At 34.2% G+C, this 14,838-nt stretch overlaps 2 protein-coding genes across 2 annotated transcripts; both read right to left on the bottom strand.

Annotated features, from left to right (window-relative positions):
• Positions 1-789: 789 nt before the first annotated feature.
• LOC105964134 (kirola-like) lies at positions 790-1,729 on the bottom strand. The gene is made up of 2 exons (XM_088826606.1): positions 1,347-1,729; positions 790-1,241 (listed from the first exon to the last, which is right to left on the bottom strand). Exons 1-2 carry the CDS (start codon positions 1,528-1,530, stop codon positions 970-972), a joined length of 456 nt encoding a protein of 151 aa, XP_088682732.1. The 5' UTR covers positions 1,531-1,729; the 3' UTR covers positions 790-969.
• A 9,772-nt stretch (positions 1,730-11,501) lies between these two features.
• NUDX25 (nudix hydrolase homolog 25) lies at positions 11,502-14,419 on the bottom strand. Its single transcript, XM_012988648.2, has 6 exons — positions 14,088-14,419; positions 13,761-13,811; positions 13,290-13,382; positions 12,910-13,004; positions 11,867-11,978; positions 11,502-11,765 (listed from the first exon to the last, which is right to left on the bottom strand). Exons 1-6 carry the CDS (start codon positions 14,151-14,153, stop codon positions 11,664-11,666), a joined length of 519 nt encoding a protein of 172 aa, XP_012844102.1. The 5' UTR covers positions 14,154-14,419; the 3' UTR covers positions 11,502-11,663.
• Positions 14,420-14,838: the final 419 nt, after the last annotated feature.

Raw genomic sequence — 14,838 nt, forward strand, 5'->3', positions numbered from 1 at the left:
TCGACTATGCTCTGGTAGTCGATTAAGGTTGATCAACTCCAGTTATTTATTTTTATTTGGATTTTTTTGCTTATTGATTCCAATTGTATAAATCAATTATAATGTTGGTATATTTTTTGTTTTTGTTATTTTTAGTAGTAGATTCTTAATCGACTATGCTCTGGTAGTCGATTAAGGTAGATCAACTCCAATTTTTTATTTTTATTTTGGATTATTTGCTTATTGAGTTCAATTGTATAATTCAATTATAATATTCTTATATTTTTTGTTTTTTTAAAATATAGTTGATTTTGCATTTTTTTCGTTGTTATTTTAGTATCAAACTCTTAATTGATTATACTTCATCATAGTCGATTAATATATCTGATATAGAAAAAAAATAGAAAACAAAAAAAGTTAAAAACAAAAACAAAAAAAAATTAAAGAATTTCCTTAATCGAACATGTTTCATAGTCGATTTATCTTAATCGACTATGCTTCATAGTTAGTTAATAAAATTGATACAGAAACAAAAAACGGAAAAACAAATCGGCGATGACCAGCGTGTGACGCAGTGACGATGTGGCGGGCGGGGACAAAACTGAAAAAGATAATAGTTAGAAATGGATGCGGATTTTTCTCAAATGGAGAGAAATATTTTAGGCCTCTCTCCATGAAAAAGAGTAATAAGAGGATTTTCTCAATGAGCCCACACACATATATATATATATATATATATATATATATATATATATATATATATATATATATATAGAGAGAGAGAGAGAGAGAGAGAGAGAGTAATCAAGATTTAAGAAAACGTAATTGTGGAGTGAGGGTGAGACTCCTTTATTCATAACATCACAAAGTACATAGCCCAAGCACAAGACCACACTAACATCGTACCCGTTTTTATCACATCACAAGTACATAAATTTTAACATAAAGAGAAATATATAGATATTCACAACACACCAATATCATTGTAAATTAAGCATTGGTAAGATGGTGGGACTCAATATCTTTAGTCAGCTTAACGCACAATTCCATGAGAGTGTGCGGATCCGGAACATCCTCGTTCAGTTTCTTGTACACAAAAGTCCAAGTGACGAGGTTGTCTTCCCCGACAGTGTCAACATGAACCGTCGCTTTGAACGTCTTGTATAGCTCCATCAGATCTCCTTCCACAAGATTGTAAGTCACCGACTTCTTCTCCTCATCTATCGCTTCAATAATCTGTTTAGACACGCTCTCTTTACCATCTGATATATACATATAGAAATTAATCATTTGGAACTTGTATAATAATTTGTTTTAATTATTATAATTTTAATCGAAACATGAAAGTTATAAGGTAATATGGCTACCATGGGTATAGCTCCAGAAGATGATAGATCCTACGGTTCCCCATTCGCCGTGGTGTAAGTCACAGTTTTGAATTTCGGGGCTCATGTTCGGTACGTGGTGCGGCCTTTCTCTGAAGATCTCGTGGAACACATCTCCGTCCGATTTTATGTTTGTTTCAGAAACTAACTTCCCACTCAAACCCATCTCTTATTCTCTCCTAGAGGAATAGTTATTATACAAGAAAAATGACTCATGCCTTCTATCATTTATATAATCGATCGCCAGGCTCTCGAGTTTTTGGGTTCCACCAAAAATGTACATAAATATTTGGGTCCCTTTCAAAAGATGTGTGGACTGAATTAGCTATACAGGCTGTCAGAAGAAGAAAAAACAAAGACCAAAAAAAGAAAAAAAAAAACACTATACAATCGTGCCATCAATTATATTATGTTTATCACATGGTTCCAGTCTTACCACTTGATAGATTTTTGTCTTTCTTTTTAGCTCACGTCAAGCTCATGTAAATAGAAAAAAAGAAAAAATATATATATATATATTTAGATTGTATCGCTTATGTTTAGACCCTATTCGAGTTTCTTCTGATGAAAACCAACGCAACTTGCAGTTCCGCTACTTCCACTCCCTTTTTGGAGTTGCCAGACTCATAAAGACTATATATCTCTAACAATTGGCATTGCTTTCACAGCGCTAGTTGCATGCCTTAATTTGAGGTCCGGAGATAAAGGGGATGTTTGGTTATATTTCTTATGGGAATTTCTAGTTTTCAAAATCTCTGATGGAAAAAGTAGATTATTGGTTTTTGCGTAGAAAATGAGAATATGTTTGGATGAATGGGTATTTTTATTGTGTAGGTATATAAATTGGAACATGTTTGGTTGTTGTGGATTTTCTCTACGAAAGTACGTGCAAAACTAGAATATAATGATTGAGGATGATGATAGTGATGATGATGATTATAATTATTATTATTAATATTATTATTATTATTATTATTGTTGTTGTTGTTGTTGTTAGAAGAAAGAGAAATTGAGAGGAGAGAGAGTGTAGATTTTAATGAGGAAAGAGAAATGAGATGAGAGAGAATATAAATATTAATGAGCATTGATGAATAGAAAGAGAGAAAAATGAGTTGGTGGAATAAAATATAGGGGTAATATGTCATGAGCTCCTCAAACGAAACGTAATTTGAACTAAATGACAAGTTCAAATTCAATATTTTAATTAAATCGTTAACTTAAAATAATATATGAGCCACATCCCTATTTTTTTTTAATCCATATCTTACCCTTATACCATAAATCTTATAACCTATACATTCACGTTTATTCAATTCATATTTATTTTTCATCTTTTTATTTTTTTCTTTCCCTCACGTTCCATCTCTAGTGCCGTTTCCTCTCCCTCTCCATCTTCTCACATTCTCCCCCTCTCTCTCTCTCTCTCTCTCTCTCTCTCTCTCTCTCACTTTTTCTCTCTATCTTCCCTTCTGTCATCTCTCTATCTCTCTCTTTTTTATCCCGTAGAATCACAAAAGCCGTCGCCAGCAGTGGCTGCAGAGGAACCAAGAGCAGCAATGGCGGAATGAGTCGCGGTGGACTTGGCGATGGTGGATGAGGTCGTGGTGGACGCGGCGATAGTGGGTGGGGTCGTGGTGAAGTCGGCGACTGGAGGGGGGCTGTGTGGCGGAGGATTGTGGTTATCGTTGTGAGTTATTGAAAGCATATTTTGAATGGCGGTGGTGGGGTATGTTGATGGTGTTAGGGTGGATCTAGGGTTGGTGGGGGGCAGATCTAGGGTTTGGTGGGACAAATCTAAGTTTTTTCGATTTTAATGTCTATAGATGTCTGTGAGTATCTATACATGTCTGGCGGCTGACGGCTAGGGTTCAAAGGAGAATTTAGGGTTTCAAGATGTCTTTGGGTGACTACGGATTACTACGGTTCATACGGGTGTCTGCAGATGACTACGACCGGAAAAAAAAAATTAAAAAATCATAATTTTCAATATTATGTAGAAAAAAAGATAAAAAAAAATAGACTTTTAATAGTAATGAAAGAAAAAAAAACAAAAAGAGAAACGTATTATACGTAAAAAAAAATATAATAACAAAAATGCTAGATGCAAATTAAAAATATTAAAATAATATCATAGTACACCATGTACATGATAAAATATTTATAATTTGATGTAATTTCGAATTTGTGAGTCGAGGGGCATTTTTGGAATGAATTTTGATAAAGGATGTGAAGCAAATTTTAATTAGGCTTGTCATTTAGTTCTAATAACGTTTGTCACCAGGGACTTATATCTTAAGACCCATAAAATATATAGGTTAGTTAGTAGGTTTTAGTATGTTTAATTGAAAAAAATATGAATAGTGTAATTCCAATAGAAATTTGAGAAAAAAAAATTGGATTTTCTGGATAAAATTATCAAACAAACATGATCTCAATTTTATAAATAGTATAAAACTGGAAATGTGTTTTGGAAATGAAAACAAACATCCCAAAATCTCTATCCATTCATTTTCATTACATGAAATCCCTTTTCTCCGTTGATAATTAACAGTTCCAACGAGAATTCGAAATGGGCCGAACATAAATAAACTGTGATTAATCCACTGTATTTTTCCCCGATTTTACTTTTTTTTTTCTTCTTTTGTTGTTGATATAGCTATTTTTTTCCTGTAGAATATATCTCTTACTGACTGTATGTATTAATGTATGCCTAACCAACTTAACTCCTTTGTTAAAAAAGTTTAAAAAAAAAAAAAAAAAAAAAAAAAAATATATAGCTTGTTTATCAATTAGATTTAGGGGTTATTTTACAAATCCCTAGCCACCAAATAAACTAGGGATAAACACAAGCCCAAATCATCATTTGATATACCCCACTGGAGAAGGAAAAGTACTATACTACCCTTATATGCAATTTTCGGCCAAACTGCATTCAGCATTTATGGTACTGTATTTATCATTTTCGCTGATTTATTTATTATTATTATTATTTTTTTCTTTATATATATATATTTTTAATTTTTTAACTTTGTTTAAAAAATTAAAAAAAAATTAATTTTTTTAATTTTTTAATTTTTAAAATAATATGTTTGCTGTACTGAAAAAAAACCACCGTCGTCGACTGATGGAACACAAAGAACTCCTCCGGCAAGACCACCGTCGTCGAATGAAAAAAAATTGCAGAAACAGATCTGTTCTCCAAACTGAATGAAATCACCACCAAAAGAAAGAGCTTGACGAGAGGATTCCAACGGTAGTTAAACCATCGAATTCCGACCACCGGAGAGAGAGTTGTGGCTCCGGGAAGCAATTTCACCGGTGGGAGGTTTGTGGAGGCGGGATTTTGAATCTGGGAGAAGAAGAGAGACCGAAATGTGAGTGTATAGGGTTTAAAACTGATTTTAAAATGGTATTATAGGTACTTCAAAGGAGCCCAGGGGGTATGTCAAAATATTTTCGAAATAAGGGGGGTTTCCCTTAAAGTGTAATCCACTCGGTAGTTAGTTCTATATAATTTAGGAATGAGGGGGTCTACAAAATAATCACTTAAATTTAACATATTGTTAACCAATTTAACATATTTTTAACCGATTTCAGTAATTCTCAAAGGTCTAACCCACTTTGGAACGAATTTAACCTTTTCATTCTTTATCAATTCAGCTCATTTTTCATTGATTATCTCATTTTGGCGATTTGACATAGTTTTAACCGTTTTAACCCATTTTTCTACGATTTAATAAATCTAGAATATTTTGTATCGATTACACTCATTTTGAACCAATTTAACATAGGCTTAATATGCTAGCCTATGAACCCCTCTATAAAACCTAATTTGAACTAAATAACAGTCTAAATCGAATTTAATTTTTTAATTAAATTCTTAGTTTGAAATAGGGAGAATATTTGCAATGGATGTTCTGTTAATAAAGGAAAAACGGACTCCAGTGATTCAATGCCACGTGTACCTATTTCATAAGAATTGGAACACTACACATCATCATACTGCAACCGACTGTAGCGTATTAATATACCTAATTACTCTAATTAATAATAGTGTGTCGAAATATGAATCTACTTGAAAGATTAATTAATTAAGAATTTGTTTGTAAATAACCCGAACACCGAAACCCAAAACCCTAAACCCAAAACTCGAAAACCCGAAACCTGAAAATCCAAAACCCGAAACTCGAAAACCAGAAACCCTAAATCCGACCGAAACTCGAAAACCCGAAACCCGATACTCGAAAACCCGAAACCTGAAACTCGAAAACCTGAAACCCTAAAACCCAAAACGCAAAACCCGTAATAAAAATTATGTAATCAATAAAAGTAAAAAAAAAAAAAAAAAAAGATTTATATTATAATTTAGCACCAATAGCCCAACTTTTGTCCACGAGTTTGTCAATCAAAGACATCCGATTATCTCACTTAAATGTAGAGTCCGTTTTTAATTTATTCTCTCTGAAATAATATATGACCCAAAACCCGATACTCAAAAACCCAAAACCCGAAACTCGAAAACCTGGAACCCTAAAATCCAAAACGCGAAACCCGTAATAAAAATTATGTAATCAATAAAAGTAAAAAAAAAAAAAAAAAAAAATTATATTATAATTTAGCACCAATAGCCCAACTTTTGTCCACGTGTTTGTCAATCAAAGACATCCGATTATCTCACTTAAATGTAGAGTCCGTTTTTAATTTATTCTCTTTGAAATAATATATGACCCACATCCTTAATTTTCTTTAATTCATATCTTGCCCTTACACCCTAAATATTATAACCCACATATTCACCTTTCTCTCACATATCTATTTTTCTTCTTTATTCTTCTCTCTTTCTAGATATCTCTCTCTCTCTCTCTCTCTCTCTCTCTCTCTCTCTCTCTCTCTCTCTCTCTCTCTCTCTCTCTCTCTCTCTCTCTCTCTCTCTCTCTCTCTCTCTCTCTCTCTCTCTCTCTCTCTTGCTCGATTTATTTCTCTCGATCGCAAGTTTTCTCTCTCGTCATCACTCCAACCCATAATTTGAGAGGGGTGGTGGCTATGACGATGGAATCGACTATAGCGCTGGAGCCGGTGGCTTGGGAATACGATGGCGATGACGGCGGCGGCGGCGGCTCTGGAGGAGGCGCAATGCTTGTTGGGCGGTGTCGGCTCTGGAGGAGGTGCGACGCTCATTGGGCGGCGGCGCTCGGGGGTTGAGGGATGGTTCCGGTGGCGATCGACGTTGGGGGTGGGGATGGGATGGCAACGGCGGCGTGAGTGGGGTTTGTGGCATGTTTAGCGGCGTGGGTGATGTTGGCGTCGCGAATCTAGAGTTTGGTGGAGGAGATCTACAGTTTGGTGGGGCGGATCTAAGATTTTTCGATTTCATGTCTATAGATATCTGTGAGTGTCAATGGGTGTCTATGGTGTCTGGCGGCTAGAGTTGAAAAGAGGAATTATGATTTTAAGAATATGCGACTACGGATTACTACCGTTTCCTACGAGTTTTTATACGTGACTATGGACTACTACGGTTCCTACGGGTTTCTATAGAAGACTACGGCCCAAAACAATTAAAAAATCATAACTTTCAATAGTATGTAAAAAGAAAAGGAAAAAATACGAAAAAAAAATGTGTGTAAAAAAATAATAACAAAATACCAGATTAAAAAATGAAAATGTCAAATGCATAATGAAAAAATGAAAAAATGATAAATACAGTTTAAAAATTACTTGGTGCATATTTCATTTTTTATGTGTGGAGGACATTTTTGGAATGAAATTTATAAAGGATGTGAAGCAAATGTTTAGTTAGACTTGTCATTTAGTTCTAATAAGTTTTGTCACCAAGAACATATATCTTAAGCCAGGGGCGTATCCATGCTTATAGGCTGGGGTGGCCCCTGCCCCCAATAGATATAACCCCTTAGTCTTACAAATAATAGGGGTAGATCCAAACTCAAATTTGTCATTTTGATAAAAACCCATATTTTTCTAAATTACATCAGTACCCTCAATCAAATCCCACAAATCCCGTTACTTTACCTTTTGAAATAATATCTAATCCCTCCTTATTTTCCCGTTAAAACACTATCCCCACAACCCCACTACCAAAATCTGCAAACGTCCCAAAGAAAACCAGAAATTTATACACCGGCGATTGACGATTTTCTGCACTCCGAAATCCCTCTTTATTTTCCCGCCGGGTTCGCCGCTTCCCTCCGACCGCCGCCACCTCTGTCACCGTTGTCGCCGGTGGCCAACGACGATAACAACGATATTGGCCATAAGCAACACCTCCACCACCGCCTAGTCCTCCACCACCACCACATCCGACCACCTCCACCTCCAAGACCGCCAAAAACGACCAAGACCTCCGTCGCTCCCGCCTCCAAGGTCGTAACAATCAATTTATGAGTGATATCGTCGTTGGCCGCCGTCGCCGCCGCCGTCACTGCTCAAACTAGGGTTACTCAAATCTAGGGTTTTGATAATTCTTCGGCCCATAGTTGATTAACGAGATGCATAGTCGAATTACATCTGTATTAATAGACTATCTCATATCATTTAATAGACTATCCCACTGATATAATTTGACTATGGATCTCGTTAATCGACTATGGGCCGAAGAATCATCAAAACCCTAGATTTGAGAAGTGACGGCGGTGGATTTGTGTTTTAAAATTAATAGACTATCTCATATCATTTAATAGACTATCCCATATATCTAATTCGACTATGGGTTTAGTTATTTGACTTTTGGGCCGAAGAATCAACAAAATCCTAGATCTGATAAGTGATGGCGGCGAATTTGTGTTTTAATATTGTTGGACTATCCCATATCATGTAATAGATTATCTCATTGATCTAATTCGACTATGGATCTCGTTAATCGACTATGGATCCCGTATTATTCAACCACATAGTATATTAATAATTTCATATAGTACATTAATCTGTTATGATAGTATATTACGGTTATAGTAGTGATATGAATTTGTGTTACAAACAATATACCACTGAACTGACAAGAACATTGAGAACAAAACCAACGTAAAGTAATTCCAACATAACCAATAAAATAGTACATTAATAATCTCATAATTTCAATCTAGGGTTTTGATAAAATACTTAAAACACATCATAACACAATCAAACCAATATGTCGAGTTAAAAAACTCTAGTATATTAATAATCTCATAACAGTATAATAAAATGATAATGGTAGTATCATACGGTATTCATAATAGTATACTACTGTATTACAACGGTTTAACACTTAACCGAAGTAACCGAGCCATTACATCGTAAACACGACATTAATTAAACATATCAAATCTTAGGGTGGTTTGGAAAATAACAACCATCGGAATCATTTGAATTCATTGAGTTTATGTCCTCGTCGCTATCATCAGGAATGCAGTCGACTTCTTCTTCGAACAACTGCACAAAGTCTGCATTCAATGCCTCACTTCCAGTGGCATCAACGGCTCCAACTAGTTCACCCCCACCCCCTGTTTCATCATCATCAGAAATAACAACTTCAGCATCATATGAACTTAAAAAATGCAGAATACAAATAATTGATTAAATAGACTACCAAATACATTCCACTGTACTACCGAATACATTAAAATTGACTGTTGTAAACAAACAAAACAACTATCAGTCAGTTTCAACTTCATCAACTCGACCACACCAAATATTTATTTCGATTACTGCGTAAACCAACTACGACACTCATATAAAACAACGCTGGTCCGGCTGCGTGAACCATCCTCTGGCAACTATGTGAATCCTCTTCCAAACAAACATCATCAGACAAAATAAGAATGTATATGTGACGACGTAATTTTTTTAAGAAACGATCTACTTTACTACCAATATAATCAACGTATCAACACAAATCTTAAAATGTCTACCCACCATAACACAACAACCCCCGCACAAATACAGCGAAAATAAAAACGAAAAAAAAAAGTTTATACCCGCTTAACGACGGACAACGATGAACGCTCAGATCCGAACCTACCTCCACGCCGGTGAAAACTTCTTCAAAGCCGATGGAAACGATGAATCGATGGAGAAATTCTTCAAAACCGATTGTACACGTTGTGATAATAAACGCCGTTCTTCAATTCCGTGATTTCAGGCAACAAATCAGTAATCTCATATCACGTAGTTAAGGAAATAAATGCCGTTCAAAAATAAACAGGGGTATTAAAGGGAAAATAAATAATATATTGTGCCAAGTTGGCATATTTGGGTGTATATCAAAAAGGGGAAAATTAATTGGATATACCTCATTAGAAAATATGAACAAGCGGGTTATCCCTAATAAACCCAAAAAAATATTTGCTATGTATTTGCTACGAATTAACCCCTTAGCATATACGGGCGTAACAAAAACTTTGTTACCATAATCTTTCAAGTATCATTTTTATTATATCAATATTTTTTTGATTGTTAGTGTTTTACCCTTATGACATAGGTTTGTGCTCCTATGGAGACAAAATTTATTAGAACTAAATAACAAGTTCAACTAAACCATTTGTTTCACATTCTTTATTAAATTAACGTCCTTTATATTTTACAAACCTTGTCATCTTTATTGTTTTTTCATCGTCATTTTTAACATTATATTAAAAATTACGAAAAAAACATATTTTTCGTTTTTGTTAAATAATACAGTAGATTGTAAAACTATTATGGTGTACTATAGCATAATGTGGTGTACTGTGATGGTGTACCATGATCTGGAATGATGTAGAATTGGTGTTTCCAGATCAGTCAACTTTAAAAAATCACTTGTTTCGATTCCCGAAAATTTAGATTTATTGCTATATATGGTTACAAAGCTAAGTATAGTTTCCAACACAAAAACGGTCTACAAAACAAAGGTTGGAAGAAGAAGTTATGATAATTTTTCTAGACCTGCCAACTCCACTCTAGAAAATTGACAGCTTTGTGTCTTTTGGTATTTCTAAGTGTTTTATTTATTTTATTAGCCTAATTTCAAATTATTCATTTTGTTATCAATTAATCGGGTCATATTCCATGTATTTCATAAGTTAAGGTCAAGCTTATTTATTTTCTAGAATTAGAAGATGATAAGTCATTCAAGCTTTGTAATTTCCTATGTTTTGGAGGGGTGTTCCAAAAGTCCTATATAAGCACCCTTTAGATGAATAAAATGGGAGATGATTCTTTAATTTTACAAATTCTTGCAAGTTAATTGCATTCAGAGTGAGTGATTCCTCTTTATACAAGTGACTGACTTGGTCGCCTTGAGTGATTCCGTAATTCCGTGATTAGTAGCGTCGAGTGAGTCCGCTGCCGCCGGTTGAGTGATTTTCGGTCCTCTATTGTTTCTATCTCTTTTCCGTTGTGGGTTTCGACCTGCATCATATTGCCTAATGGAATACCAGAAAGGAGTTATGTGTTTATACTAAAAGTAAAGTTATATTAAAAGTAAAGAGGGTCATGTGCTGAAAATAGAAAGGAGTGATGTGCAAATGAGTCAAACCAAGGGGGTATAAGTGCTATTTTACCCCCTAATTTATTCTTATACTTAGAGTGATCATTGGAAATTGAGTTCATAGGTATTGCTTGTCACTGAATTGGTAATTCTGGTACCTTCATAAAAGTGTAATTGTATATAGGGTTTCTGAAGAATGCCACACAAAATAAAATATTGATGAATTGTTGCACGACCCTACCTACAATTTACTATTAATTATTATTGTGGTATTGATGATACTTCAAATGAAATTTAACTCGTACTATCGAACAAAATAGTTTTTTACTAACATTTAAAGTTCTTAAATTTCTTCATATTTGTTTAATTTTTTTAATTTTTTTTAATATTCAAGTTAAATAAAGTAAAAACTCATTAAAAGTTTGATGAAAAAGATGATCAGCCGTTAACCATTGATTCCGTGAACCGTCCCTTAAGCCTTACACTTTCCATGGTTACGAGTTAAGTGTCCGGAAAATCCCATTTCTCGAACCACCAGTTCCAACTTGAAGGACCGGTGGTTCTTGAACCGTGGCCGTGTGCCGCCAACTCTTCATAATAATGGCCAATTCTCTCTCTTTTTTTTGTCTTTTTACCTTTTTTTCATTGGAGTATCAATAGAAACAAATAACAGATTTTTAAACAACCATTTTATTTGTAACAACCACTTGATCTCAAAGTTTGAAAACCCCCACATATACATTTACAACCAGTTCTTCGACAAAGTAAATATATTAAAAAAAAAAAAAAAAAAAGCAAAATTAAAGCTGCAAACCACATTATGTATTAATTATTATTCACCATTTTGTCGAATAGCACTTTGTAGCTTTTCCTGAATCGAAGTAAGGCCGAAACTTCTTCATAACTTCCTCATACGTAGGCCTCTTGTAGTCCACCGCCTGGTTCAACGTCGAAATATACCGAAAAATATTAGCTTCTTTTGATAAAGATAATGGAAATCGGGAAATTTATATCGAACAAGAAAGAAAAAGAAAATTACCTGTTCAATGACTTGTTCGGGGGTAGCCCATTTCCATTCCGAGAATTCTGCGTCTGCTTCACCACTTGCTAAATTGATTTCACTTTCGTCGGCAGTTAATCTCATAAGAAACCTGTTCAAAATCTAATCCAAGTTATTCCTCATCCTGCAAATATTTACACTCGGGTACAAATTATGCTTTGATTCACCGCCAGCTGGCGTTGAGTAATTAAATTAGCAGAAGTACAAAGTAAACTGCAGGGGACGGACTATACTATATAAATACGGTTAAATATCTTTCTGTTTTTGAAGTAACGGACGTCATTTTTATATATGCAACGGAAAATTTATGGTGGCCTCTTGCGTAATCAAAGAAAGGGATGAGTAATAAAAATGCAACTGATAACTTCGGAAATAAGCTTTATGTATATATATATATATATATATATATATATATATAAAGACACGTACAGGAGAGAATAGATGTTTGAAAATACATAATGGAATAGAGGAGTCGGTGCAATTTTGTCGGAACTAGTTCTGTATTTATACCTATCGTCAGCATAATTACCTAAACGACATCCGGTAATTGTGCTGGCTTACGTAACCACTTTTCTTTTTTCAGTAAATACGAGCATTTTGTTCAACAAGAATCTATCGACCTAGGATTGTTTTTATTGGTTCCTCCTACATAAACAACTACGACATGGACTCGTTGGAGTATACCAAACCAACAAAGAAATTAATTTTGACCGACACATAGAAACTTTAAGAGAAAACAAAAAACGCCAGAATATTCCGAAAAAAAAGACACATCGTGACCAATCAAAACCGACAGAGCAAAAAGTAGCCACGTCAACAAAAAGCTACAGATTTACATCAGTAGTTATTCAACTCCAGTTTACGAGTTCAGAAACGCTCATACATATATGCATCATCCTATAAAGTAGTTATCGAGCATGCATGCACACAATTTAAAACATGCTTATATTCACATCATCGAACATCATTAAGTCAAATACTAAAAAAATTAAATAAAAAATCATTAAAGTAATATTACTAACCATTTTTGTGCCTGTCCATGCCATTCTCCTCGCCAGAGACGATTCACTTTGGCTTTCACAGCAGGCGGGAAGTCATAGGTCAACCATTCCGAAACCTGATATACAGTTCACATGATTTTGTTATAAATTATCAATCTCGAATACTGATAACTAAAAAACGACCGTTTTCTTTCTTTTTTTTTTCAAATATTAATAACTTGTTTCTTCAAATAGTCAAATAGGCAACACATAGTAAGTTCCAGCTTCAGAAACAATTTCCATACGAAACATTGGCTTCGGAGTGTAAAAGACAAAACCGGATTATTTATAAATTATAGTAATTGAAAGAGAACGCAGAAATGTTCAACGAGAGCGAATATTAACCGAGACAGACTTAAAACCTCGTCTATTATCTCAGCAGATACTACACCAGTTTCTTCCCTCAATTCTCTGATTGCTGCAGACTTTGGTTCTTCACCTTCTTCGATGCCTCCCTATATATCAAAAATAAGTAAGTAAGTCTTTGTTGCAAGCGAAAAGAATAAGTTTTACGATCTGCAAACAAGAGCTCCAATTACAGTATTACATGCTCCGTTTTCCATCGCCCGAAAACATTTGGAATACGCAACCAAGAGTCGAATACCATTCAATATTTGAAGAATTATTTGTTACGAATTCCATTTACAACCCTCTTCAACGAAAACAAGTATAAAATCACCCAAAAAATTTAAAGGTTGTGTATCCGAAATCCCTATGCAACATTTATTAAAAAAATAAATAAATAAAAAGAAAAAAAAAGGGAAAAAAATCCCTACCCAATAAATAAAGATATTCACAAATTATACAATCTTTGAGCTCAAAAGTGGGATTACCTGAGGCATTTGCCAAGCTCCAGGAACATTTAATCTAGAAGCCACAAACACCTGAAAACAAATTATCAAAAGTTAATGAAATTTAATTGAGGATCCATCTTTAATTTTCAATCTGCACAAAATCAAGAATTTCTATTTTTGTATCTAATATCACCCTCAAACAAGAGGAAAATTAACCAGCAGCCAAGATTAAACAAAGGAGAAAGGCGTAAATATTGATCACATCTCAAATAATTCGTCACACAGGCATAAAACCAAACACCTTATCTGCATCCAGAACGCAGTATTAATAATTTTCATCCCAATATATTGTTTCCGAGTAATTACCATATTATCATCGTTGATTAGACAAACTCCAACGTTAGGGCGATAACCAGAGGGTAGACCCTCCATTGAAATTTTCTTGAAAAAAAAATCACCGAAGAGAAAAAGAAGAGAGAAAAAGTGAAGAGAGAATTTCAATCTCTCTCTGAGAATACAAAATCACTATCAGAAAGGGGGCCACTTTTAGCTGAAAGTCAAACACATTCATGTGCACTGTGTTAGTGTGTGTACTGTGTGTAATTATGACGTAATGATGACGTGGACTGTTTTTTGAGAGTTTTTTTTTTCTGCTTTTTCCTTTCTGTGCTTATCGTGCGCATCCAATTCTGGGCATTACAATAAAGTATTAATTTATTTATATATATATTATTTATATATATAGTGGATGAAATTAATTCAGTATATTATATTTATTTGTTGTAGAGATATATATATATATATATATATATATATATATATATGGGTTTATTAGGGATAACCCCCTTGTTCATATTTTCTAATGAGGTAGATCCAATTTTTTTTCCCCTTTTTGAGATAGATCCAATTTTGCCAACTGGCAAAATATATTATATAATTTTCCTTTAATACCCCTGTTTTATTTTTAAAAGGCATTTATTTCCTTTACTAAGTGATTTGAGATTTGCTGATACGTTGCCTAAAATCACGGAATAAAATTACGTGAGATCATTGGCCGTTATATCAAATCGTGTACAATATTTTTCGAAGGTTCTCTTCAGCGTTCCAGCGGTTCTTT

Source organism: Erythranthe guttata, chromosome 12, assembly GCF_056151865.1.
Source record: "Erythranthe guttata isolate IM_541 chromosome 12, IM_541, whole genome shotgun sequence".
Taxonomy (NCBI): Eukaryota; Viridiplantae; Streptophyta; class Magnoliopsida; order Lamiales; family Phrymaceae; genus Erythranthe; species Erythranthe guttata.